Raw genomic sequence first — 26,906 nt, forward strand, 5'->3', positions numbered from 1 at the left:
TCATTCAGAGCTCTTCTGGGGTAGTGCATGGGCTCTCTGTGGCAAAATGAACCGCAGAAGTAGATTTCATAGAACTACTTCTGAGGTGTGTTCAAGTGACTTTTCATCCACTGCTGGGGGCGCTGCACTTTCCTACATACCCTGCTATCAAGATGTCCGTCGCTTGGGTGTCACACACAAGTGCAACATCAAATGTAATTATGCTGCTGGACATTTTCTTTGAAATGCAGTCAGTGTTGACAGGTTGATACCATCAACGCTCGGCACTTGAGGGTACCTGGTATAACCAAGTGCGGCCGTAACCTTGATTCCAACCCAGGCGCTCAGAGGTGACGGATCGCCCGCTCTGACCCCCCCAAGTCACCAAGGCGACTCCGCACGTGACCTTTAACCCGCAGCCATAATGTCCCTGCGCTTTAGGGACGAGCGATCCGTATGTGAAGTTCAAGCTCGGAGGGAAGATGGTTTACAAGAGCAAGATCATCTACAAAAACCTCAACCCGGTCTGGAACGAGCCCTTCGTGCTGCTCTTGGACAACTTGAAAGAGAGGATTCATGTCAAGGTGAGGATCGCTTGCTTTTGGTGCTGCTGTTGTTGAATGTTTTGAGTGAGTGCAGTTTGCTTGCTGGCTGTTCACCCACTCTGACGCTGCCCGCATCTGACCCCTGATTAAGCCATAGCAGGTGGATTGTAGAAATTATACCGCCGGGATGCTAAGCCTGATTTCCCATCTGCTTCTCCCGGGGGACAAATGAAAATGAAAATGTCGACACCGCCGTGTACGTAACTTCGCAGGAAAATTATCTTGGTGATGCTGCTGCTACTGCAGCTGGGGCCGCGTTGGCAGTGGCGCACAAACACAGTTAACAACAACAAAAACAACAAGGACACATTCATCAATCACAAGGCTGTGGCCTAAAAAAATATAATTTAACAGGTGTGACATTTCAGGCAATGGCCATTTTTCCCACAGCGCGTGGAGAAAAAGGACCATTGCCCAAATTTTTTTGCCGATTTTATAGGCTTCCTCTTGCTGAGGCCACAAGGTGATTGCCAGGTGTGTTGTGTACTAAAACTAAACAATTTTTTATTTATTTATGTATTTTATCAGTTAAGGCCCACTGAGCTATATAGCTCTGTTTCAGAAGCGACCTGGCCACAAATGAAAGCTCAACAAAGTGTCTTACCGTGTGGAAATTCATAGCAGTCAAATACTCTAAACGCACGTTGATTCTAAATGTGGATGGAAAAACCGGAGGACCCGGAGAAAAATCAACACAACCACGGGGAGAGAGAGACTGGCAAACTCCAAATATACAAACGTCAGGGTCGCGATCGAACTCACGAACTCCTGCATACTAGGCGAGGGAGTTAACATCTCGCCACCGTGGCGCCCATCTCTCTGTCAGAGTGGCTCTTCGTGTGTCGGTGCTGGAAGCAAACGTGCAGCTGAGAGGGCCTCCGATTGCCAGGTTTAGTTCCAGGGGAAGCGGCCAAAGTGACCGTTGGATGTGGTGTAAATGTTAAATCGGGGAGCGACGATTGTGAATTATCGCCAAATGGGGATTATTTTTGGGAGTTTTAAAAATGAGATGTTAGATACGGAATCATGTGGCAACGTTTCAGTAGTGGGGTTTCACTGTAACTTAACATAAGCCATAATCTCTCCACTGTTCACTCGGGGGGGGTGGGGGGGGCTTCATCTACCAGTGGATTGATCAGGGTGCATGAGTAGCAGCTGTGCACAATGGCAGAGAAAATGGAACAGAATCTGAAATGCGGCGCTGTGCAGTCTGGCCACCTGCAATCTGGACAAGGACACCCGGGGGCCGACTGGGGCCCTGTCTGGGCGATCACCGTTCTGAGCCCCGTCACCGTGAAGCAGCCCCCCTCCTGTGATTTACCGCGCTGCCTTTTTATTGATCAATGCATACCCCCTCCAAAAAATAATGAAGATGCATTTTGATATTATGTTTGCGTTGAGTGTATGCTGAGGAAAATCAATCCGAAAGTTGCGCTGTGCGTGCGCGCGGCAGTGCTGTAAATTCTACACCAATGTTTCTTTCTAAGAATGTATAGATTTTTTTGGTGGGGGTTTTAAACGATTTCTTACATCTTACCGATGTTAAATTATCGTCGGGTAATCTGAAGGACGATTTTGATGAGGGCACTTTTCAGTCCCGCCAGTGTTCATTTGTTTCTGTTCATAGCCCATCACGGATTACACGCCCCGTTAAGCACGGTGCTGACATTGGCGATACTGTTGCTACCTTTACGACGGGTCAGTCCTGATCTCTGTGGGCAGGTGAAGGCCTTCGTGTGGAGTGAAAGCGATGTAGGCGCCAGACACTTTATGGACCCTGACAACGGCAGACATCAGTAGACAGGAAAAGCTTCGAGCTGTGGGTTGTGGTACCGTATTATGATGGAGAAAGAGTAAATGAGGAAGTTATAGTTAAGGTTTAGGAGGAGAGAAGTCTGATTCGATGGGTCCAGAGGAGGCTGAAGATGTGGGATTGGGCACATGCTCACAGGTGAGAGCTGGATGAAGTTCTGGAAGGAAGGACATTGCCCAAAACGTCGAGGACTTACGAACATTCCACATTGCAGAACTTTCAGAGATACGAACAAACCTGTCCGTATGTCCAGTTGCCTGATCGGACCGAGAGTTGTAAGTTCAATCCCCGTACAATAGATGGCGGTGGTGACATCGACATCTGCAGAACATGAAGAACCAGTGGCATCTACATCTACCGAAGATTATACAGCTTTTAAAGCCATTCCCCGTGTTTAGTGTGCATGCCCTACAACATGTTTGGAATCGACAGGAGTGAACTTGTTCTTACGAACAAATCGACTTACGAACAGACCTCTGGAACCTAACACGTTCGTAAGTAGAGGAGTCCCTGTATTATACTTTTCTTTTAAAAGCCGCACAAGTGTTAGTGACGAATGCGTTGAGTTGTTTTTTGTTATTTCTACTTGTGCACCACTGCCAACGCAATGTCACCAAATGATTTGAAGGAATGAAAGGAGGGAGGGAGAGACGGAAGAAGAGGCGAGATGTCATGCAGTGAAACGAAAGAGAAGCTCAAGATGGGACAGGATGGAGGGAGGAGTTTGAGGCGAGGTTCTGCCATTCATTGGGCAGAGGACTGCAGACAAAAACTAATCATTAATGTGACGACCTTTGATGGGGAGAATTTTCTGGGATTTAGCGAGGAGGAGTAGGCGGCAGTGGCGTGGTGATCGTCTGAATTCCCAGGTGGACATCTGTGAAAAAGAGCTACATCTCTCATCAGAGTTCTCCAGGACAAGTAAAGATTCTGAGATTCTTCTGAGATTCTGAATTGTCCACCTCTTTGCTGTCGTGTCTCCCATTCCTCCGCAGGTGTTTGACCATGACATCGGGATCCCTGATGACTTCATGGGCTCAGCTTATCTTGACCTTGAGTATCTCACCATCGGCAGGTGATGATTATTTTCTGTTAATCACCAACTATGGGGGGGGGGGGGGGGGAGGGGGGCTTCATCCACCAGTTGAACCGACAAGGGTCAGTGCGGAAGATTGGTCAACGGGGACCCAGAACAGTTTCAGATATCACTCCCCACTTGGCTGTAATTGACCACGCTGAATTTCCACCATTGTCCTTCACCCAAATTGTGGAAATTCCACATTCCTAGGACGAGGCCATCCATAGGACAATGACTGTTGACCTCCGCACGGAGCAGTACTCATTTGATCGATTCCGCACGGATGGTGGAATAAATTAGGGGCTCGCAAACCTGCGGCTCCTGAGCCGCGTGCGGCTCTTTAAGGAGCTGCTGCTTTGTGACGCGCTATTTATTAATGACCGCCACCATCTGGTATTCACATGCATTGCAGCTTTTGGCATATTGAGTTTTTTTTTTTACCGAATTTTAAAAAAATGTATCTTCTTGTTATTTTGGTTTGCCGACCCCGGGACCAAGTGAACTCCCAAACAAGGACTTGAGCTCGGCTGTGAGCGATCGCTCGCTCTGCCACTCAGCCAACCTTGCCGGTTCTTTGTTGGCGCCACCGTTTAATTCGTGCGAGAGGATGGTGCTTGGTGTCCGCTGCCTCCCACGGCGGTGACCAGGGGTGGGGGCCGGGGGGATTATGAAGTGGATTAGTGCCGTGGCGCCGTGGAGGTTTTTGCCATGGCGGATTTACGAGTTGGATTTACGTGGCCGCTGGGTTTTTTTCCTGATGCAATCTGCTGCTGCTGCTGCTTCGAGTGTCTGTGCGTCACAGTGGTGGCTCGCCATTTATGGCCAGTGGGGCCGGACTAGCCGGTGGGGCTAGTTTGCCCAGTGGCGCCGGAAAGAGCCGCAGGGGTTGGTGAGGCCGGAGGGGCTAGAGAGGCCGGTGGGGCTATTGGGGCTGGGCTACACTTATTTATTGTTCTTTACAAATATTTTAAGCTGCAAAAGAGTCAACGTCTTGCACCAAACAAAGCACGGTTTTTGCAAAGGCGGCTTCTTGTAACTGGAAGCGATCGGCTTTTCTGAGTAGCTCCTGGCAGACAACGTGCTCGCGAAAGCAGCAGGCACTGCCCTCGACAAAAACGGAGTCATTTTTAGGGGTGAGATGTGGGGGAACCTGGGAGCCCTCCACTTGCCGTGCCATCCTGCGCGTGCCCTCGTGAGTTGTTCTCTTGACCCATAAGAACGCTCCGGACAGTAAGATGCACCCAAAATAAGTTAAACAAAATCAGGTCGTACACACGCACTTGGCCGACTATAAGACGCACCACCAACTTTTGCTTTAACATACAAGGGGATTAAGTGTGTCCCATAATCCGGAGACCATGGGGACTACACTTGCTCCCCCTCCCCTCCTCCTTACCCCACTTCCCCACCACTCACCGTGGGCCTCTGTGCCCCACCGATATACCAACACCCCCCCCCCCCACCACTCCTGCGTCCACGCAGCACGGTGGAGGTGAGGCTGAAGCTGGAGGACGATCGCAGCGCGGAGGACGACATGGGGGTGATCATCCTGGACGCCACGCTCACCCACAGGGAGCTGGAGAGCAGGGACAACACCCTCGGCGTGCCGGTACGAGAGCACCCCCCTCAACCCCCCTCCCAACCCCCCTCCCCCGCTGCATAACGCGCAAGCGCCGTGAGTGATACGCAGTTGGTGGCCTGCTCAAACCTAAGTAGTTTACTTAGTTTAACACGTAGGCTTTCGCGACCAAAATCATGCATAATAGAAGGTTTTTCTGGGGTTAGATTGCGTAAATATGTAAATGTGTCGTTAAAACCCGCCACCACCCGATACAGCCAACTAGTAAGGGTTGTCACGTAAACAGAACGTGGCCAATTCGTCACTAGTACAGCACTACACCGGTGTGTTGCAGAGCCAAGCCACAACATTTGTAAGTTTACGTTTGTAGACTGGAAACGGGAAGACTTCTTCGCAATTCTGCTAAATCGCTCGATGAAGCTGTTTGTAATCGCCGGCGTACTCGAATTGTAAGTCTTGTGGGTTAACTCTCCAACACAGACCGTTGTGCTCAAATAGTAACTAATCGTCACATTTCGCTCACGTGATAAACCTTAATAATTGACTGTGTCGGGTGGTTGCGGGTTAACGACACATTTCTATTTGCGCGATCTAACCCAAAAACAACCGAAATTATGGATGTGTGTAATGTGTTCTTGTGGGCCCTCTCCAGCCACTAGAGGCCGCTACATTGACCACCATGCTAAAAACGATATTTGATTTTGGAATCGAATTGTCACGATTTTGACTTGCGACAGTTCATGGAATTGAGAAGGGGACGAATCATCGTGCGAGCGAGTAACATTGCAGTGATTGTCAGCGCCTCGAGTGGCTGCAGGGGTGACAAACAGATTAAAGCACTTCCAACAACGACAAAAATATAATCGTTTACAGCTGATAATTGTTTTTTTACCCTTTTATCTGGCAACAAAACTGACACCTTTTTTACAAGGAGTCATGTTTGCATTGACCACAATACCTGCAGTCGAAATGCAAAAAAAAACTCAAGGACAGTGCATACATTATCAGAGTTATGTTTTTTTTGCATTTCGACTGCAGGTAATGTGGTCAATGCAAACATGACTCCTTGTAAAAAAAAGGTGTCAGTTTTGTTGCCAGATAAAAGGGTAAAAAAACAATTATCATATTTTGCTACTGGCAAATCAGGTTCCAATGGTCGTTTACAGCTGTCAATCCATTCCTGGATGACAGCCTGCCCATGCCTTGTCGGCCATGGGTCTTGTTTTGACCATACTTCACCACGCCGGTCATTGCGGATTGGCGAAGGGTAATGCCCAAAAGTGGTTCGGATATTGCTCGCCACTGATGTTAGCCGTGGCGAGATACTTAATCCAGATCGCCGAGTTCATAGCGCTAACCACTGCTCCATCACTCCCGATTACGTGTAATGTTACAAAGTATCGAATGGCCTTGATTCTTATTCACGCAATTTGTTTGTGTGCAGCGTGAGCTTAAGTCTGGATGTCAACCGATGGGTTCGATGCATCGTAACATCATTCTACTCTCATACCAGAGCACGGCAGAGCTGCGTGGTGGCCAGCGCAGGGCAGTGCACCACAATCCATCGTTGTACTGTGTTCATATGCTCCCCTCCTTCACCAGCCAGTACTGACCAGCGTGGTGAAGTATGATCAAATAAACCCCCGCGACCCGCGTGGCACGCGGAGGGCCTCATCAAGCGGCGCACTGACAAACAAAGTCATGCTCATACGCATCCCGCACGGCTCCGCACAGCACAGCGACACATTCACCAACACGACACCATGACCAAACTGGATGCAGTGGGCAACATTACGATTACCGTAATTATAATCATCATCATAACTGAGTACATTTGGTATTCATGCCGTTCTGATAGCGCAACGCTGTCATGCTATGTTCTACTTAGTCAGCTGTAGTTTCACGTGGAGGGGGGGGTGGGCGGGGGCGGTAGGGAAGGGACATGCTGCTATGTGTAAACCCCAACTGAGTAACTTGGAGGTAGTTTTCAAATGGGGAAAATTGACACCGGCACACAACCACGACCCTCGTTCCTTCACGCCCACTGTTGAGCAGACGGACGGAGCGTACACGTGTTTTTTTACGGTTAAATGCGCCGGCGGTAATAGCCGGGGCTGCCCGCCGGGTTCGAACCACGCTGCTGCCCGGCCCCATCGCTGCCCACCGGTGTACGCGCTTCACCATCGTACGCTGCGGCCATTTCACCCAAGTTTCACGCGATCTCTCTCTGTCGTGCCGTTGGGATTGAGTTTACCGCTGCGGCATAGGTATTGCCGTCCACGTGCGTGCGTGCGTGCAGATGCATGAGCTCCAGTCCATTTGTGGCAGTCCGGGTTTTCCAGAAGGCACGTAATGTAGTGCCGATTGATTTTGTGTCAACCAAGGCAGTCTGCGTTTTTTGCTGAACTGTTGACCCTAGTGGTTTGGAAAACCCCGGATGTTAAAAAAAAAACCTTCTCTGTCCATATAGAGTATATACACACACACACATATATATTTATACACAGGGTGATTCATCATTTATAAATACCCCACTAAAAATACTCTTAATAGGGGCAAATTATAGAGAAATCAATGTTGGAACACCGTTGGCATATCTGGGTAGGAGCACAAAGCACCCGATAGAATTCAGAATAAAGCAGTCATGCTGATTGATAATCCGACACGCGCTGATTGACTCCGCTTACTCGCCCGCTCACTCGCTCACCGGCAGTCAGTCGCCTCCTCATCACTCTTCAATTCCTACTGCCGTGGTCACTGGTGCCATGAACTTTACTTGATGATTTCTCCTCGCATGGTGAGGACTCGGTCTGCGAGGCTGACCGTTTCATCTCATCCACCACACTGTGTTCAACCACCACCACCACCACCATCACCCACACCCACCGACTCACCACTCACTCACTCACTCACCCAACCACTCACTCACTTACCCAACCACTCACTCACTCACTGACTCACTCACTCACCACACTGCAGGTCACAACGCCTTTCATTCCACTCCCCCCACTCGTACTGCTCCTCTGCAAAGTTCTCTCTCCCATCTTCATCGTCTCTTTACGCACCCCCAGAGCCGGCCCTAGACCTTTGGGGGCCCTAAGCAAAATTTGGTTGGAGGCCCCTTTGATGTATGATTTTTTTAAAATCCTTTATATTAAGTTCGCTTGCTTGCTTACAACCGTGCAAATCTTTCGGTCGTTTTTTAACCCACTTCCCGTGATCCAATCGAGCTGACATTTTCCACACAGACTCGTTGTGCGTGACAATTAATGTTCGTGAAATTTTTTTTCCAAAATGTTACACTTTTTAGGACAAAAATATTATATTTAATTACCAATTGCTTAATAGTGCAATGCAATCATCTGACCCATAGGTGGCAGCCATCTCAAGCCAGAGGACGAGAGGACTCTAGCCGCCACGCATGCAAGGGTCGCTTAGTGGCTGGGCCGGCTCTGCGCACCCCCCCCCCAAACCTCTTACCATAATACACATGTTGCAGTGCTGTCTTTAGCCCATGGGGCCTTTGCTCAGCAACTGTGAGTGGAAAAAATATATATACATTTGAAAGTCTCTACACGTCCCCGACCAATCTCAACACGCGTTAAATAATTTACCCCTCTCCTCTCCAAAGATATTTTGAGCCATTTCTTTCACAATATTCAGCTGTCGTGAATAAAGAGGGGGATTAGAAATCAGTGTGGTATCTATAAGTGGATCACCTTGTGTGTGCGTGCGTATGTATGTATATCAAGGGAAGTTAATACAATTTTGAGAATGCGATTTTTAAACTGTTGATATCACAAACAAAAGCTCATTCTCTTTAGGTGTTTCTATCGTCGTCATGCATGATGTCAAATCACATACATGCTCCACTCCCGGATTATAACGGATGAAATTTGAGGCTTTGAAATGGGGCCAGCATTAAGAAGGCTGGGAAGCTAACTTCCTGGGTTGGAATGCAGGTTTTGAGCCGCCCATGATTGCATTGAATTCTCAAGTGCTTTGAAGTGTTGGTCTCAGCCTGGTGATCTTTAACTGCACTAAGCAAAAAAAACATCTATTTACGTAAAATTTTATTCTGCAATAATTTAATTCCAACTCTGACAATTAAAACTAAATATTGGTTTGACCGTCGCGTGATGACAATTTTAATTGCAGCAGGCAATGTGGGTAAAAACGCGACGCCCCCCTCCGAGTGTGTGTGGGTAATAATGTCACTTGAAGGGTCTCAGAAGCAGTTCAGCGATGTCTCCTTCCGTGGACCGTTTTCCATCACGGGCGGCGATGACTGGACAGCAACTTTGTCTCATGACATGCCACCGATAGTGCAATTGGTATCACGAGATAACACGTAAAAAGAATGAGATCAACATCAACGTCTGTGTCACGATTTAAATATTCCATTCTCAACGCGTTTGGACTGCTCTTCGTGTGTGCTGCATATCACGTTTATTTTCATTGTGTTTAACCTTACATTGCATTTGTGTTTGAATTTTTTGCTTTTACTAACTGCCTGTAATAGTCCATGGGTCTACGCGAGATATTCCGCTAATTGGTACCGACGGATGTGGCAAAACTTGTTTTTTTCCCCCCCAATTTTAAAACATTGAAAATGCTATCACCTAATTCACCCTCATTGGCCATGAAAATAAATTGGATTCCTTCACCAACCCACACTGACTCAGTGTGGCGAAGTATGACCAACACAGCGTGTGGAGGCTTTGATCTGAAAAGATGGATTAAAATATTGCCATAATTTACAATCATTAAGTAAATCGGCACCGCTGAAGTTTTACCTTGGGGGCGCTGGTACAGCGGTTAGCGCGCTGTGCTATGAACCTGGCGACCCTGCGTTAAATTCCTTTGGATATCCGAACCAGTTCCAGCCTTCTCCGCCCTCTACCAACCCACACTGACCAGCGTGGTGAAGTACGGTCAAACGAGCCCCACCAGCGATACGGCGCGTGAGGGGCTTCCATGCCGCAGATTGGAGGCCTTCGGTGGCTGTGCATTGTTATACCGAGCCGTCTGCAAGCTTTGCCACATCGGGCGCTAGCTAGGGAACCAGTTGTGGCCCATGGGCTATGTGTCCCAGTGTCGTACTCATCCTCACTGTGCTTGCTGTGTCAAGTCGTGCGAATGCGCCCCCAACTCTCCCGGCAAGACAAGACGGCGCTGGCGTTCCAACAAGGTAAACATGAGGACTTGGAGCGCGTAACGAACGCCTCGGCGACTCGGAGCGCCTTGCATCGCGTCTCATCGTGTCAACTACAATGCCCGGCCTGTGGTTTGGCCTAGAGGGGGAGCCCCTGGAGGCAGCCGTCCCTGTGCAGCAATCGGTGAACCCAGCACCAGCCTGCAATTGGGCGTTAGTCTGCCAGTAGGTGGCGATGTTTGGTTTGTTGGGTTTATTTTGTTGGCACGGGTAAAAACACATTGGGCAATTGGTGCACCTTCTTAATGGGGATCTGGTTAAGTTAACATAAAACATTACAAAAACATTGCAAAATCATACAAAAACCATACAAAGCATAGAAAAATCCTACAAAAAACTGACCAAAAGCATGCACAAAAGCATACAAAAACATACGAAACATTAAAAAGCATGCTAAACTCATATTAAATATACAAAAACATGAAAAAACGTGCATCCAAAATAAACTGCACATGGTCAAGTTCCGAATGGCAAAGCCGTGCATCAACATCACCGTGCAACCGAAACGCAAGCGACACTCGTAAAACGCCAGCGAGTTTTTTTTTTCTCCCAAAGATGTCATTTGCCATTTGTTCCCTTCAATATTTTCAAGGTTTGGCGCCTTGACACGGGCACGCTCCACTGTTTCACACGCGCAGCGTTCGCTCGACTCGAGCGCCATCAGTGCCGCACAGGTGGCAACTGCAGCCATTGTCACGTGCAGCAGCAGCAGCAGCAGCAGCACGGGCAGAAATCCCTTCGTGGCCAGGAGATTGAATCCCTTGTGATTCGTAAACAAAAAAAACATTTCGGATCAGATCGCTAAATTAAAACGCGTGTCGTAAGCCCCCTCCTCCAACTGACACAGCCAATTCATAAAGTTAATATATTAAAAAATAAAATTAATAGAAGTAATAATAGAAATAAAAGAATAAATCACAATTTCGATTCAAAGCTTTCGTGACTGCAGGGATTCATCTTCTTGGTTCTTTCGGTAAAGTCACGTAGAATGGAAATAATAAAATAATAAAAATGAAACATAATAAAATAATTCTCACGACGTTTCGGCCACAACGCAAGCAGCCATCATCATGTGAAGAACAGGTCTGTCTACGTGACTTTACCGAAAGAACCAAGAAGATAAATCACAATTTATTTTAGATGTATTATTTTATTTCTATTATTCTATTAATTTTATTTATATTTTTTACCTACGTGACTTTACCGAAAAGCCTAAGAGTATGAATCCTTGCAGTCACGAAAGCTTCAAATCTAGAATTAATATATTGATTATTGATCATTATTAATAATGAACAATTAATACAGTTATCAATAAAGTTATGAACTTATTAATAATCAATAAAGTCATGCATTTTTCGCAAAATTATTATTTTATTAACAATTGATAAAGTTGTCACGCGAATTAACAAATGGTGTGCTGATAGTTGCAACCCGCATGATCAGGCAAGCTTCCAGAAATCAGAAAAATGTCCTCTTGGGAATCCCTAAGTGAATGTAAACTGCAGAGAAACTCTGTTATCCGTGACTCCTCTTAGCCACCGATTCGTTCTGATATCCGCAACGGCCCACTTTTTCACGGTCACACATTGCCTTCCTAGTATCTCATCATATTGCAGGGACGAGTGGACTACCATCGGCAAATCCCGTGTCTTAGTCGCGATCCTCACACACGCGGAGTGGCAATCAGCACGGATAACCACGCGGACGATAGAGACCCTCAAAGTTTGACTGCCCGCACAATCAGAGGAACTCTCCTCTGTGTGAACCGCCCCCCCCCCCCCCCCCCCAGTGGCGATTTTGATTTCAAAAGGGCGCCTTGCTGATGCACCGGGGCGTTTCAGACTACTTTACATCTCAACTCAACACATTTAACAGAAGGGAACCCCAGCTGTCCCTATGGGCACACAAGGGAAACTCAGCACCTGGCCTGCCAACGGGCATCAGCCTGCCACTAGTTTGGCCGGCGGGGGGAGGGGGGGATGATTGCTTCGTACGAGTCCTCTTCAGACTGTGCTTACAGCTGCACGGTGTTCATAACGCTGCAGCCAAACACCTCTCTCTCTCTGTTGTGTTTCATATTCCTGTCGCTTTGTTACTAACGCAGCCGCTGCCCGGTGCTCGTAATCATCTCTGCCTGTGCTTGATCCCATCGAATCATTTCACGCTGCCAGCATTCTCTCTGGACGGTGACGACACCGCCGCTCGCTCGCCCATGTTCTCTGTGCTCGTCTGGATTCTGACCGTAGATGGCTGGGGCGGTCTTTAGGGAGTAACATCATCTTAAGCCGACTCTTCAAAGACAGCCCGTCGCCCTGCGGCTGTGGTTTTATGTGAGGCTCAGTGACAGTGTTTTGGGAATTGGGATATCAAAATGTGCACCCCCTTCCTCCGTCATATTTCAGTCCCCCCCCCCCCACCCCAATTTTGCGAATGGCATCACGGGACGAAGGGCGCCCGTCCACAACTCTCGCTCGCAGATCGGCGCAAATCCTTCACCACGGGCAACGGCCCACGCAAGCGGAGATTACGGAGCTACCTCAAGAAGAGGGTCTAGAAACGTTTCACAAGGGAGGGGGGAGGGGGAGAGGGTGGTCCCAAAATGTCAAATAGTTTTTTTTTATATAGGGCCCTACAATAATAATAATAATAAATAAAACCACGTTCAATGTCTTTTCTTTAATAAGTAGAAATAAATATCACGTGTCTCAGTCTCAAGGAGGTGCTGATGACTTCCATTGCCCCTTGGATGTTGCCACTGGCTATCCTTTGAGATCCCTTCAAATGGTCTACAGTCCACGCACGGTAGAGGGCAGCACTTCGCACACCCAGCAGACGACATTTGAGGTTTGTCACAGGATAGGCAACCCGATATTTAATTCTCAGAGCTGGGATTTATAAACTCCAGAGCCCAAATTTAACGTAATGTTTTTTTTAATTAATCTCGTACATTCATTGGTGACCGTGCTACTTACTACACTTGAGCGACCAGGTTGAGCACGAAACCTGGGTTTGAACCCAGGACACCAACGGGTGCTGGCTCAGCACTTTGACCTGCGGGTTCCAAGCCGCCCGGCCACCTCAATGGCATCACATTTATAAAGATTCGTAACTTAATATTCTGTTTCAGATAACGCGACTAACGCCAGCGTGACACATTGTTGAGATGGATTCATTAAAGGTTGAATTGTAATATCAACTGAAAGGGCAAAGCAACCCGATGAAGAGACAGCTCTTACCTTTCGATTTAAAGCTTTCGTGACTGCAGGGATTCATCTTCTTGTTTCTTTCGGTAAAATCACGTAGAAGGGAAACAATAAAATAATAAAAATAAAAACATAATAAAATAAAATTCTCACCACGTTTCGGCCACAACAGGGCTGTCTTTCCGACAGCCCTGTTCTTCACCTGAGGACGGCTGCTTGCGTTGTGGCCGAAACGTCGTGACAGTAGTATTTTATTATGTTTTATTTTTATTCTTTTATTCTTTCGCTTCTACGTGACTTTACCGAAAGAACCAAGAAGAGGAGCTCTTACCTTGTAGCTGCAACAGCTACGCTATGCCTCCTGGCTTGTGTGACATCAGTTTGAAGCTTCAGCAATGAGCAAAAAGGCTTTAATTTCACTTTAATGTTGACAATGCAATATGATTTTACGGAGCAATCCCACAATTTGGAATGCACTGTTCGGATTGTTTAACGATGGTCAACGAGCAAAATTGGCATTGAGCGGAGGGCTGGGATTTACGATGCCCGATTTGAGATGACTTTTAGCAACGTCTAAACGTTCAGCCACGCACGGATCTCGTGATGCGTCAACTCGGAGCAGAAGGTGTTGCCAGGTCTTGCCAATATTTTGGCCCAAGATCGTGCAGGGCCTTGCGGGAAGTTAGCAGAATCTAAACATGGCTGAGATGCTCACACAGGAGATAGTCACTGAGCCTTGCACGCCCCATTGAGCAGGAACCTACTCTTGAAAAGGATTAATACTGGATCGACTTTCATATTTATAACAAAGTACACCTTGATTACAGCTATATTAATGCATCTAATTCCTTCTTCTTCTTCTACTGCTGTGCACTGTTGCCAACTTTGCGGTTTCATTGCTAGATATGTAGCGACTGTTTTGAGTTTATCTCGCGACATCATCTTTGTCGAAGCGACTATCAACAATTAAATTCTCGGTGGCGAGAAGTTAACAACCTCGCCTGGTATACAGGAGGTCGTGGGTTCGATTCCGACCCTGATGCCTGCTGCTGTATATTTGGAGTTTGCACGTTTTCCCCGTGGTCGCGTGGATTTTTCTCCGGATCTTCCAGTTTTCCCTCCACATTTAGATTCAACATGCGTGTAGAGTATTTGGCTGCTATACATTTCCACGTGATAAGCAGTGGCCAGTTGACTTCTAACAAGGAGCTATATATAGCTCAGTGGGCCTTACTTGGCAAAATAAAAAATAGTTTATAGTTTAATTTCAGATACTATGTAACTTGTCTCGTTATAGTATTAACAACCTTAGAAGGTCTACCCGGCAACATGTGGTGACCATTTGAGGTTCGATTGGCTACCCCCTCCCCCCACCACCACCGCCTTACGGAGTTGGCAAACACTGGACAGCGCCGCAATCTCTAAAACCCCATCACCGTCTCTCTTTCGCGGCCAACGCTTTTGCCGGCATCCGTGCAGCCGCTACGCGGGGGGCCTCACCGTGTCGCTCCTTCCTCCACCTTGCGCCGTGCGCACCCCCCCCCCCACCCAGCGGGCGATGCAGAGCATCCGGCTGTCGGACATCCACCGCAAGGCGCAGCTGTGGAGCGGCATCGTGAGCGTCACGCTCATCGAGGGCCGCCAGCTGCGCTCCATCATCGACGCGGGGCCCGTCGACCCCTACGTCAAGTTCCGCCTGGGCGCCCAGAAGTACAAGAGCAAGGTGAGCTGGCGGCCGTGGCGCCGCTGACAGCCCCGAGGACACGTCCGAGGCTACGCTCGGGCTGCCGCCTGCTGCTCCGGGTTTGACCCGGGGTTCAACTCGGGAACCGGCATCGGTAGTTTTGGCGGCAGGAACGCTTTGCCCCGACGTCTGGCGGCGTTGCGTTGGAACTCTTTAACGGAATGATCCTGCGTGAATATGTTTCGGGGGTTAGGCCAACTGCTATGTGACCGAATCCCCCCCCCCCAAAAAATGTACGGGTCATTGTTTTGGCAATGAAAACCCTGCGTGTGAAGTTCATTTCAGTATGATGTGCAGTGTTGGTAGATCGAAGCCGCTTTAGAATATGTCTGGGTTTGGTCTACCGTGGAAATGGTGGCAACCCCCAAGCTGCACTCAGTGCCCGAGTCATGAAGGCCACGTCGGGCGTGGAGGGTTCATGTGACCTCTCCAGCGCACTAGAGGCCACTGCCTTTCCCACAATGTTCCACATAATAATTGATCCTGAGTCGTGACAATGAATTGAATTGTGAAGGGAGTGAATCGTCGTGTGAATCCATTACATTGCAGCGACTGGTAGCGCCTCTAGTGGCTTTCAGCGGTGACAAACATTACATGGAACGTGATGATAATAATTTAAAGCCCTCTGTCAATCCATTCCTCGGTGAGACTTCGTCACGAACTAATTTCACCACGCTGATATCACCCGCCACTGATGTTGGCCGGAAATCACACCCCGGCCACCGATGCCCACTAGCCACTGCGACTCTACGCCAACAAATTAAAATAACGTGAGCAAACACCGAACTAAAATGCCCTGTAGCTTAAAGGATGACCCCGAGATGACGGGGTGACGTTTATATGATTTGCGAGCATTTTTTGGGTCGCGTGGCCCCTTCGTGATGCTGCCAGCAGCCTCTGTCACTGCAATGCGACTCGGATTGCGAGGCTCTCCATCGCTGACAATTTGTCAAACCGCCGGAGGGGACGGGGCGCGTGGAATGGTGGATTTACAGCAGGTGGGACCGGCCTCTTGGCTTGGGAACGTGGAATTTCCACCAGTCGGCCTAGAGACGGCCCCGCGGCGTTTACTCCCTGCCACCCCCCCCCTCCACCCGGCAGACGATCCCGAAGACTTCGAACCCCATGTGGAGGGAGCAGTTTGAGTTCCATCTGTACGAGGACCGTGCCACCACCCTGGACATCTGCGTGTGGAACAAGTGCACGGGGTTTGGCCGGCGCGACGAGTGCATCGGCAGGTGAGGCTCACTCTACTTTATTATTGCCGCTGCTGTTGCTATTTTATTATTATAGCACTTCGATTTAAAGCTTTCGTGACTGCAGGGATTCATCTTCTTGGTTCTTTCGGTAAAGTCACGTAGAATGGAAATAATAAAATAATAAAAATAAAACATAATAAAATAATTCTCACGACGTTTCGGCCACAACGCAAGCAGCCGTCGAGAAGACCTGTTCTCCACCTGAGGACGGCTGCTTGCGTTGTGGCCGAAACGTCGTGAGAATTATTTTATTATGTTTTATTTTTATTATTTTATTATTTCCATTCTACGTGACTTTGCCGAAAGAACCAAGAAGATTATAGCACTTATTGACCCGGGAGGGGGCCTCATTGGGTCTCTCAATGCTCTTCTGTCAGCAGGGTCTGCTAAGCAATCCCGGTGGGTGGGAGATGTTAACTACCTCGCCTGGTATACGGGAGGGTCGTGGGTTCAATCCCGGCCCTGACGCCTGCTGCATTATTGGAGTTTGCTCGTTCTCCTCGTGGTCGTTCGAATTTTTTTTCCTCTGGGTCCTCCGATTATTTCCTCCACATTTAGAAACATGCATTTAGGGTGTCTGGCTGCTATAAATTTCAACGGAGTGGTTTATCCACGCGATACGCCACTTCGTCGGTTGCTTCTGGAAAAGAGCTATAAATCTCAGTGGGTCTTACGTGGTCAAATTCAAAATAAATCGTTTATAGTTTAGTTTAGTTTACAGCAGTGGGCGACGATCGCTTTGCATCTCTCTTTGTTTGTTGCAAGCTAGCACCGTGACGCCGGCACAAGGCGGCCTACTCGCAGACAGCGTCAATGTTATGGGTAGTACACCCGCAGTGTTGGGGGGTGGTGGGTGAGTCTGGGGGGGTGAGTCTGGGGGGGGGGAGTTGGGGGGGGGGCACGCCACAGCCGATGTTAAACAAACTTTCAACAAATCTAACAGGCGATCGGTGTGAGTGTTGTGCCGATTCGCTTGAGCTGCAGCAGAGGTTGTGGACGATCTCTGAACCGGCATAAATTTGAAATCCGTTCAATATTATTCCTGACATTGTTCATGCCTTGGCTATGAAAGCTGAGAAAGGGGGGTGCAAGCCAGACAACCCAATGTAGTGGGGAACCCTCGTGAAAAAGTGTCTTGAGACTCGGCAAAGGATCTCCTGGCTGAAAAAGGTAACACCAAAAGGGCGTCATCGTCATCGTGAACGTTGTTCCGATTTAGTTTTTATTGTTTAGAAGCGGGTTCTTTCCCCGTGATGCCAGAGCGCACGCACGGTGGGGCTGGAATGCGCGCTGTGTGTGCGCGCACGCGCGCAGGTGAACAAGCGTTCCAATTTGTTTTGACGAGCATTAGCGGCCGCTAATGCGGGCGGGCGGGGGGTGCGGGAGGGGGGGGGCCCACGCCCAGCCATGCGCGCACGTGTGCGCTCCAAAATTGGCGGTGTGCATTTCACGGCAGAGACAGCGCACCCTTCATCTTTATTATATGGCAGCGCAGGCTTCGTATTACGAGCCAGCTGCCTCTTGATAGCCTCTGTCCATCCGCCCGTCTGCCGTGCCCGCCCCTCCCCCCCGCCCCGCACCAACTCCGTCGTCCGTATAAGAAAAAGAAAATAGAGCCCCTTGTTTCTCACGTACCAGGATCCTGGCACTCGTGTGTCAGGGGGTCACGCACGCGTAGGTGGTCTCGCCCGCGAAGAATCCGGCCTCTGTGAAGCGCAAACAAAGCGTCGTTATTCAGCGGCGGGCGGCTCGAATTCCACCTCGCGACGCGCGCGGAGGAGTAGAAAGGCGCTCGCGATCGAGCCAAATCGGACGTAATGAATCGCTCGATTGAGTCTCGATGGTGCTTCCAGATTAGGCCGAGGATCGCCTTACCCCCCCCCTCCGCCCACCCCGAAACCCGCAGGTGTGGGCGGTCGCCGCCCGCCGCGGGCTGACGGCAGGAGGGTTTCGCCGCCGAGCTCCTAATGCGTAACCGTGGCTCTCGGCCCCATTCACCGCCGCTCCCCGTGACCCCGGCGCGAACCAATTTGAAGCGAGGGAGGCTCCTGTTACAGCGGTGGTTTTTCTTCCTCTCGGTTTCTTTTCGCGCGTACTTGTAGATTTTTTTCTCTCATTTGTCACCACCGCTACTACTGGCGTCGCGAAGATCTCTCGCAGAAGCGACGCGATCTTTCGCGTTAGAGCGGTGTCCGTTAGAGCGGTGTCCGTTAGAGCGGTGTCCGTTAGAGCGGTCTCCGTTAGAGCGGTGTCCGTTAGAGCGGTGTCCGTTAGAGTGGTGTCCGTTAGAGCGCTGTCCATTAGAGCGGTGTTCTTCACTCATTTTCAGAAGGGGGGCACTTTCGCCGATAAGACCTCATCAGTGTGAGGGCCGCCACACATTTGAAACCGTTGTTGTGTTTGTGACAGCACGTTGACGGGGGTAGTGTTGTCACACCTGTTGTGTATTGTCGGGGGCCGCAATAAAGGCCACCAGGAGCCGCCAGTGGCCCGCAGGCCTTGCAATGAAGCACGCTGCGTTAGAGAACAGCCCGCAGAAGCGGATATCGCAGAGTTACCTCTTGAGTTTCCTTCCTCCCAGTGACCTCCGGTCTACGCAGCAGAGGTGGAGAAGCACTTTCCCACCCGCTCTTGCCAAACTTATACATTTTTACTCCCAGACCTTCACTTTAGCCAATTTTAGTGCAGAACCAATTTTTTCTTGAGAGAGGAAAAACTCTCAATATTATCCGTGTTCACCGTATCACCTGGCGTTGTGAACAAACACAAAAACATCACAAAAAAAGCACAGGTTAAGTATTCGAGGACAATTGAGCTTCGGGTGTGTCAATCAATAAATCGAGGTTTGCGTAACGCGGCCGAAAAGCTTGAGACGGAAGCTTGCGGACCGGGGCTCAACGCGGAGCGGTCCCTGGAGGTGCCGCGGGCGCTTGCCCGTCGTGGTGCCGTGGCGAGATGCGAGGAGCGGGGATCGTCCACCAGATGGAGCCCTGAGCCAACAGGCGACAGGCGTTGAAGGCAGGCAAATAAAAGAATAAAAATATAAAACAATAAATTTCTCACGACGTTTCGACTGCAACACAAGCAATCGTCATCAGGTGTGCTTGTGTTGCAGTCGAAACGTCGTGAGATGTTTATTGTTTTATATTTTTATTATTTTATTGTTTCCCTTCTACGTGACTTTACCGGAAGAACCAAGAAAATTAATCCTTGCAGTCACGAAATTTTTAAATCGAAATTTAATATATACTATTTAAAGCTATATATAAAAAAGTATTTTACCAGGTAAGGCCCACTGAGCTGTATTGCTCTCTTTCGGAAGTGACCTGGCCACAAATGATAGCGGCTTATCGCGTGGAAATGCACAGCAGCCAAATACTCTCAACGCGTGGTGACGTTGATTCTAAACGTGGAGGGAAAAACCGGAGGACCCGGAGAAAAATCCACGCGACCACGGGGAGACAGAGAACACGCAAACTCCAAATATACAGCAGCAGGCGTCAGGGATCGAAACCACGACCTCCTGTGTACTAGGCGAAGAATTTAACATCTCGCCACCCAGAATCCGGTGAGCGATGAAGTTCTTATTCAGCGATGTCCTGGATGTCTTGACAGCAGTGGCAACCTCTTGGTTCTTGGCTTGAGGAGGTGTCCTGGAAAACGCGATAACCCACACCATCATTTTACTTCTATTATTAGTATTAAAATCGTATTAATACACAGTTATTCTGGTGTATATATCTCATACGTTAAATGTTAAAGGGCAATTCAAATATGTTACTTAGCCGTATTCTATATTTTTTTACCTCGTCTAGATTCGTGAAAATATATTTTTGTAAATATTATCTTCTATTCTGAATGACTTGATGTGACCCAAATAAATAAGACAATACAACTCCTTCCCATATCTGACCCTCGACAATTTTGTTTCTTTTTAATCGTAGTTAATTTTTTTACCCATCCCATCAGCCGCGCGACCATCAAACGGTGCATTATTTCGGCTGCATCCGTTGAGCACAAAGAAAACCTGGAGCCCGGTATCGGGTGTAGTCGCCATCCAGCGTCTCATCAGCAGTGTAACCTGGGTGGCCCTCGCAAATCAGCAACGACGTATGTGTCGCAACGGGCCTTTAATTTCCGCCTCCTCAGTGATTAACGGGTAATATCGTCCAGGCAGAAGTTGGCTTTTGCTGACTGTAAGGGAGATTAAGTGGCTGGATAAAGTGAATTGTACTAGAATCTGTCTATAAGCAACACACCCCTTTTATGTATGTATGTTGAACTTCTTTCGCACCGTACGTAGCCAACCATGCTAATCGGAGGTGCGGGTGATCATTCCCCCACAACACCCTAGGTTCCGTCACTGCATCATGGGTGTAGTCAGGTGCCGTAGGGCCCTGTAGCTTGGACGGCCACCATCTTCACACACACCACGCCTCAGTCAGCCGTGGTCTATGATCAGAACTGCGCAGTAAACTGTAACTTTGTTACAGGTTCGTACCAGGTCTCGACAGTACCAGGTCTCGACATGAACCAAAATCCTGCCGCCCGAACGCGGATACCAATTCCCAGACTGTTGGGGTTAAACCCGGAACAGCTGGCGACCCTGGTTTGCCGGTTCCTCTGGACAGTTGGGACCGTTCCGACCGGCTGAGTCGAATCCCTGCTTCCCGCGCTGCCCCCCCCCCCGCTCCGTCTCTCCCCGCCCGCCGCAGGTGTCAGAAGGAGCTGGCGACGCTGACCAAGGAGCAGACGCACCGGCTGGAGGTGCCGCTGGAGGAGGGGGAGGGCAGCCTGCTGCTGCTGCTCACGCTCACGGCCTCGAGCGCTGTGGCCATCACGGACCTGTGCGCCAGCCCGCTCGGCGACACGGGGGAGCGGCGCTCCATCGTGCAGCGCTACGTACGTCCCGCTCGACGCCCGCTCCGACTGTTGCTCCCGACCGATAATTTGGAATTTTGCGAGGGACAGAGAATTATCCAGAGGCGTGGCAAACCGCAGACAACCGGGAAGGCAGCCAGAGCTGGGGCCAGCGATTGCCCAAGCTCTGTGATCCTACATTGGGACGTTTGGCCAACTCGGCGAACATGTGTTTAAACACGTGCGAGGAAATCGGAGGCTCGAGAGAGGCTGTTATGCAGCGGGCGGGCGAGCGTGCGGCTGAGAGCAAGGGTTGTTGTTGTTGTTCGGTGTCGTCGAACGGAATCTATGGAACTTCGACGCGGAGGTAGGGGATGCCGGGAGGACGTTGCGAAGGATCGCTGACGATTGGAAGAGTAGCCTCAGGATAACGTGCGTTTGTGGTTCGCGCAAACCCACGCGCGATGTGCACACTCGTATCCCTCTAGCTCTGAAGTTGGAGTTTCACCAAGGTTATTCTCAAAGAATGACATGGTGATTCAAAATAGTAGGTGAACTTATCGTAGCCAAATGAGCTAATGGTAGGTGCTAATATTATTCTATGCGGAGGACTGTTGTCTGTTTATTTATTTTAATGCTAAAATTGATGGATGTAACATTTCCTGGCGCAGCCACGACGTGTCCCCGGTAATTTGTACGTTTGAAAACTTTTGTGATTTGACCGTGCGACGTAATGAGATCCACTGGGATGTCAACGACGTCCCTCACCGCTGTTTGACGTCGCGCAGCAAAAACCCTTTTGGTCTCACGTGTTTAACCCTCCAACATTGCAAATTCAGGGCTGATGATGGTGATGATGAAATTTGGAAAAGCCCAAATGGAATTCACAAGAAGTCGCGCACAAGTACTTCCTCGTGAAAGACCCGACGATGCAGAATATCGCTGGCTTTGAAGATTAGGGGGACCACAATCCTGCACACAAACCATGGCAGCAGCAGAATGCGGATATTTGATCATGATGATGATGCACAAATAGAAAATTATAAACTCTCCAGCAACTGAGGTCATACAAAACAGCCCGTGGAACCTGTAACGACTCGATGCCCGGTTCACGAACACGAAGGAGACGTCACCACAGCGGTACACCTGCTCTGCTGCTCCTGACGCAATTATCTGGCTTAACCACCTCAATGTAAAATTACAGCTGTTGCTCTACATCAACATCAGCCATAGGAAGACGAAGAAGAGTGTGTGACAACATTCTGCCCGATAAAGCTGCACATTTAAATTGATTACAGATGTGCGATTGCCAATTAAACACTCCGCGCTCGACGCAAAATGCCAACGCATTTTCGTAGTTTTTTTTTTCTTTCTCTTATTAGCTATCTCCGTTAGGACACGCTGTAAATTTCAAAATTGGTCATCTTCCCGATTTCATCTCGCGTGTGTCTCTCCCCATAAAACGGCCATCATCCTGAAAAGGCTATTTCCGTGGCCCCCGCGCGCACGCGTGTACTGCATGGCCACCTGACAGTTTTGTTTAGCCTAGGGCCGTCACGCCCGCCGCCTGCCACTCCGCCAACCGCGCCCTATGCGTCGCAGGCCGGGCGGCACGGCGCGCGCTGTTACAAGCCTCTCCCGACGTCTTATTCCGTCGCGGCTTTTTAATTAACCCCCGTCGCCTCTCGCAAGATGAAGATTACGTTTAATTGCGGCCCCGCTCTGCGGGAGCACGCTTGTTTTTATCCTAATGCTCACGTCCCGCGTTGTGGCTTCGAGTAATTATCCGGCTACTGATTTGTAACAAGATGACCTTTGATAACTGATTAATACCATTAGATATTTTATGAAATAATTGTTATTTTCATCTTGTTCACTAGTTCCATCATCATCATCACCACCACCATTAGTCAAGGTCTATCCACTACTGTGTTGCCTAACGTGACGTGGCGTGCGTGCCGCTTATCACGTCGTCACAACAGAGAAGGCGGCATCATACCACGAGCAGCACGTTGTTGTGCCCTTTGTCAGGGAGGGTGACGAGGTGCAGTGTCACACCTGTCACATGGTTGGCATGGGCCCCTGGCGGAGGGAATCCTGATGGGGGGAGAGGCCCCCTTCCTGCCCAATTTCTCCCGCTGTTCGTCGCCCGGCGTCTGGGCCCCCTGTGACACGTGATCACCGGTGCAGTTGCACCGCCTGCACACTCGCTCGACAGCTGACGCCACCGCTGCTCAGATCGTGGCATCTCCGAGGAGGGATTCGTGGCGTTGAATGTCTGTGGGATGTCACAACCGTCTTGCGCGGCTGCTGTTCAGATGCCTCTGGATGCGCCACTCCGCTGGACACCACGAGGGTGGCTTTAAATCCAGAAAACGAGAAAATTATAAACAAGCGCAGACCTTTCGTCAATCCGCTGCTGGATGACGGCCTTCCCATGCCGTGCGGGCCGTCGGGATTCTTATTACCACACTTCGCAGCACTGCTCGTTGCGGGTCTGTGAATACCGTCAGCGTAGAGAAAGGCACGGCACTGGCCTCCGCTACCCGCAACGTAGCGCGCACAGCCCCAGAGCCACGTACGGCAACCGGGCGTGCACAGCGGCCGGCCCATCCCAACGCTTGCCTGGCTCAGATCTGCGGAGCAGCCGCGATCTGACGAGATTTTTTGGCTCCGTTCCGGGGGCCATTGGGTCGTCTGCACCGTACTCAAAACACGGCCGATTAATTAAAGAGAAACACGAGCGGGGAGGGATTTAATTGGTCATTTCGTTGATCGCGATCGAGGTTCTCGCGCGTCATTCGACCGGAAAGGCCGACTACAGGAAGGTGCAACTCGGCTCCAGAAAACTTTGAAAGCCGGCGGCGGCAGCGGCAGTGGCGGCGATTTCACGGCAGGGTATGCGCGTCGGCGTCTTCATCACTGCAAAGTTCGAAACTTTCAAAAGCGCGTCCCAGGAATCCGTGAGGGAGGGGAGGGGGGTTTTAAACGAGATGGGCAGCGGATAAGGAAGCCCACGAATGCTCCTCGTATCACGTTGAGATTCCTCTAACTAGAAGTGATGTGCGGTGAGCACAGATATGAAAGGATTTACTTATAAGTGAAATTACGGCTCGCGACGGCGACTCCTCAGCTGTCACTTCTAATCAGCCCCGCCGCTCGCAGCGCCGAGTGCGGAGGGGAGCGGAGGCTGGCGGTCGTCCGATGTGCCATCCCCGTCTCTCTGGTCGCCCCGCGAGCCTTTCTTTTTTCTTTTTATCGTCCTCCATCGTACATTGGCTTTTGAAAAGAAAAGAAATCTTTCAGTGACATTTGCAACAAGGCACTTTTGACTGCGATAGCATTATCCTAAAACATCGCTCGGGCAGCAATGCGGCGTTTGGAGATGGAGCGAAATCTAATCTGCAGTCACGTCGATGGGATTGTTCGTGGAATAACATTTCTCCGGCTCATGTTTAAAATATATATATATAGATACGACAGTATGATTAAGTAATTGCTCTTATCAAACAGTGGTATTATTAACATATGAATAATTTTACAAACACTAAACTAAATATCACTCATGTATGGTATGCAACTTGTAGAATAAAATAACATGAACCATTTGGATTAATGTAGCATCAAATTTCAATCACATCTCAGCCTCATCGTAGAAGTTTATCAGCCTGATGCAGAGGAGCAGCGACGCTGGTGGAAGTGTTGGGGTATCCAAGCCATGAGCGAACGGTTCCCGTGGTTATTGGGTGGATCATAGACACGGTCCGCAAAGCTCTTTCCCCCAACCTTGTCCCATATAAGAGGGCTTCCATTGCACTCGAATTATACTAAATCTATGGTGCCACTGACTACCGACTCAGTGCTGTCTGGGCCGGCTGTTCGTGCGTTGCTGCGTCTTTAAAGGCTCCCTTCATCGGCACAAATCTGCTGAAAGGAGAAAAACGCAGACTCAAAAAATTACCAGAATTCGCCCCCCCCCCCCCCCCCAAGTGTTGAGCATGCCCCTTTGGCCACAACTGAGCGTGTCGCGGAGTGCCCGGGCACTCGCCACACCCACAGCGGCCGTGCCCCCCAGCTCTGACGCTCGGCCTAGAGGCACGTGGGGCAAAGAACGGCCGCGTCTCAGTTGCTGCAGCATCCGCACACGACGTTCGTCAAACCACGGACGCCAACCTCCTCCCCCCCCCCCCCTCGTCTCTTCTCCAGGCGCTGCGACAGTCGCTGAGCAACTGTGAAGGACGTGGGCTTCCTGCAGGTCAAGGTGATCCGGGCCGAGGGCCTCATGGCCGCCGACGTTACAGGTACGGCTGAGGGCCGCCCCCCGTTACGCGAGTGAGTGCGGCGATGGATGCGCGCGTGCGAGTCTCGCCGTCTCGCCCCGTTCGGCGTTGCGTGGGTCGTCGTTATTAAGGCGCCGTTGAAGTGATCGCTGTTCCTGATGCGTCCTGTTGCGGCGGGTTATGCTTTGCCGTTTTACAGATTTAGATTTGATGAGAGCGTGGAAGAGTAGCCCAGTGCTCCGGGTCTCTGAGCCATCCAGTCACCTCTGTTTGGAATATTTTAAGAATTAAAATGTAGAGCCCGTTTGTCAATCTTCCGCTATATTGACTCCTACCGTTGATATTTTGCTCATGGGGGTTGTTTGACCATACTTCACCACACTTCTCGGCGAGGGTTGGGAAAACAGGAAGCTCAGGACTGGTTCAGTATCACACGCCACTGATGTTAGCCGTGGCTGAGGATCGAACGTAGCTTGCCGTTTTCGTGTTGCAATGCGCTAATCGCTGTCGCACCAGTCCAGTTCATGCTGCTGAATTGCCCGTGTCGCACCCTGTTCATGAGCCACACTCCATGGCTCCACCTTCTAATGAGCCACACGCTAACCCATGGCTCAGCCCTCTAATGAGCCACACACTAACCCATGGCTCAGCCCTCTAATGAGCCACACACTAACCCATGGCTCAGCCCTCTAATGAGCCACACTCCATGGCTCCACCTTCTAATGAGCCACACGCTAACCCATGGCTCAGCCCTCTAATGAGCCACACTCCATGGCTCCACCTTCTAATGAGCCACACGCTAACCCATGGCTCAGCCCTCTAATGAGCCACACACTAACCCATGGCTCAGCCCTCTAATGAGCCACACACTAACCCATGGCTCAGCCCTCTAATGAGCCACACACTAACCCATGGCTCAGCCCTCTAATGAGCCACACACTAACCCATGGCTCAGCCCTCTAATGAGCCACACTCCATGGCTCCACCTTCTAATGAGCCACACGCTAACCCATGGCTCAGCCCTCTAATGAGCCACACTCCATGGCTCCACCTTCTAATGAGCCACACGCTAACCCATGGCTCAGCCCTCTAATGAGCCACACACTAACCCATGGCTCAGCCCTCTAATGAGCCACACTCCATGGCTCCACCTTCCAATGAGCCACACGCTAACCCATGGCTCAGCCCTCTAATGAGCCATGCCACCTTCTAATGAGCCACACGCTAACCCATGGCTCAGCCCTCTAATGAGCCACACACTAACCCATGGCTCAGCCCTCTAATGAGCCAC

General features: G+C 49.9%; 1 protein-coding gene across 1 annotated transcript in view; it reads left to right on the forward strand.

Annotated features, from left to right (window-relative positions):
* The window catches only part of MCTP1 (multiple C2 and transmembrane domain containing 1), a 156,817-nt gene that overhangs the window by 105,851 nt on the left and 24,060 nt on the right, over positions 1-26,906 (forward strand). Inside the window, exons 5-13 of the mRNA XM_061570834.1 lie at positions 421-563; positions 3,393-3,472; positions 4,958-5,084; positions 10,186-10,245; positions 15,025-15,195; positions 16,318-16,454; positions 21,191-21,377; positions 21,751-21,769; positions 25,562-25,636. Coding sequence (XP_061426818.1) covers positions 421-563; positions 3,393-3,472; positions 4,958-5,084; positions 10,186-10,245; positions 15,025-15,195; positions 16,318-16,454; positions 21,191-21,377; positions 21,751-21,769; positions 25,562-25,636 — 999 coding nt within the window. The remainder of the gene's footprint in view (positions 1-420; positions 564-3,392; positions 3,473-4,957; positions 5,085-10,185; positions 10,246-15,024; positions 15,196-16,317; positions 16,455-21,190; positions 21,378-21,750; positions 21,770-25,561; positions 25,637-26,906) is intronic.

Source organism: Lethenteron reissneri, chromosome 46 (assembly GCF_015708825.2).
Source record: "Lethenteron reissneri isolate LAM-NWPU_2019-01 chromosome 46, ASM1570882v1, whole genome shotgun sequence".
NCBI lineage: Eukaryota > Metazoa > Chordata > Hyperoartia > Petromyzontiformes > Petromyzontidae > Lethenteron > Lethenteron reissneri.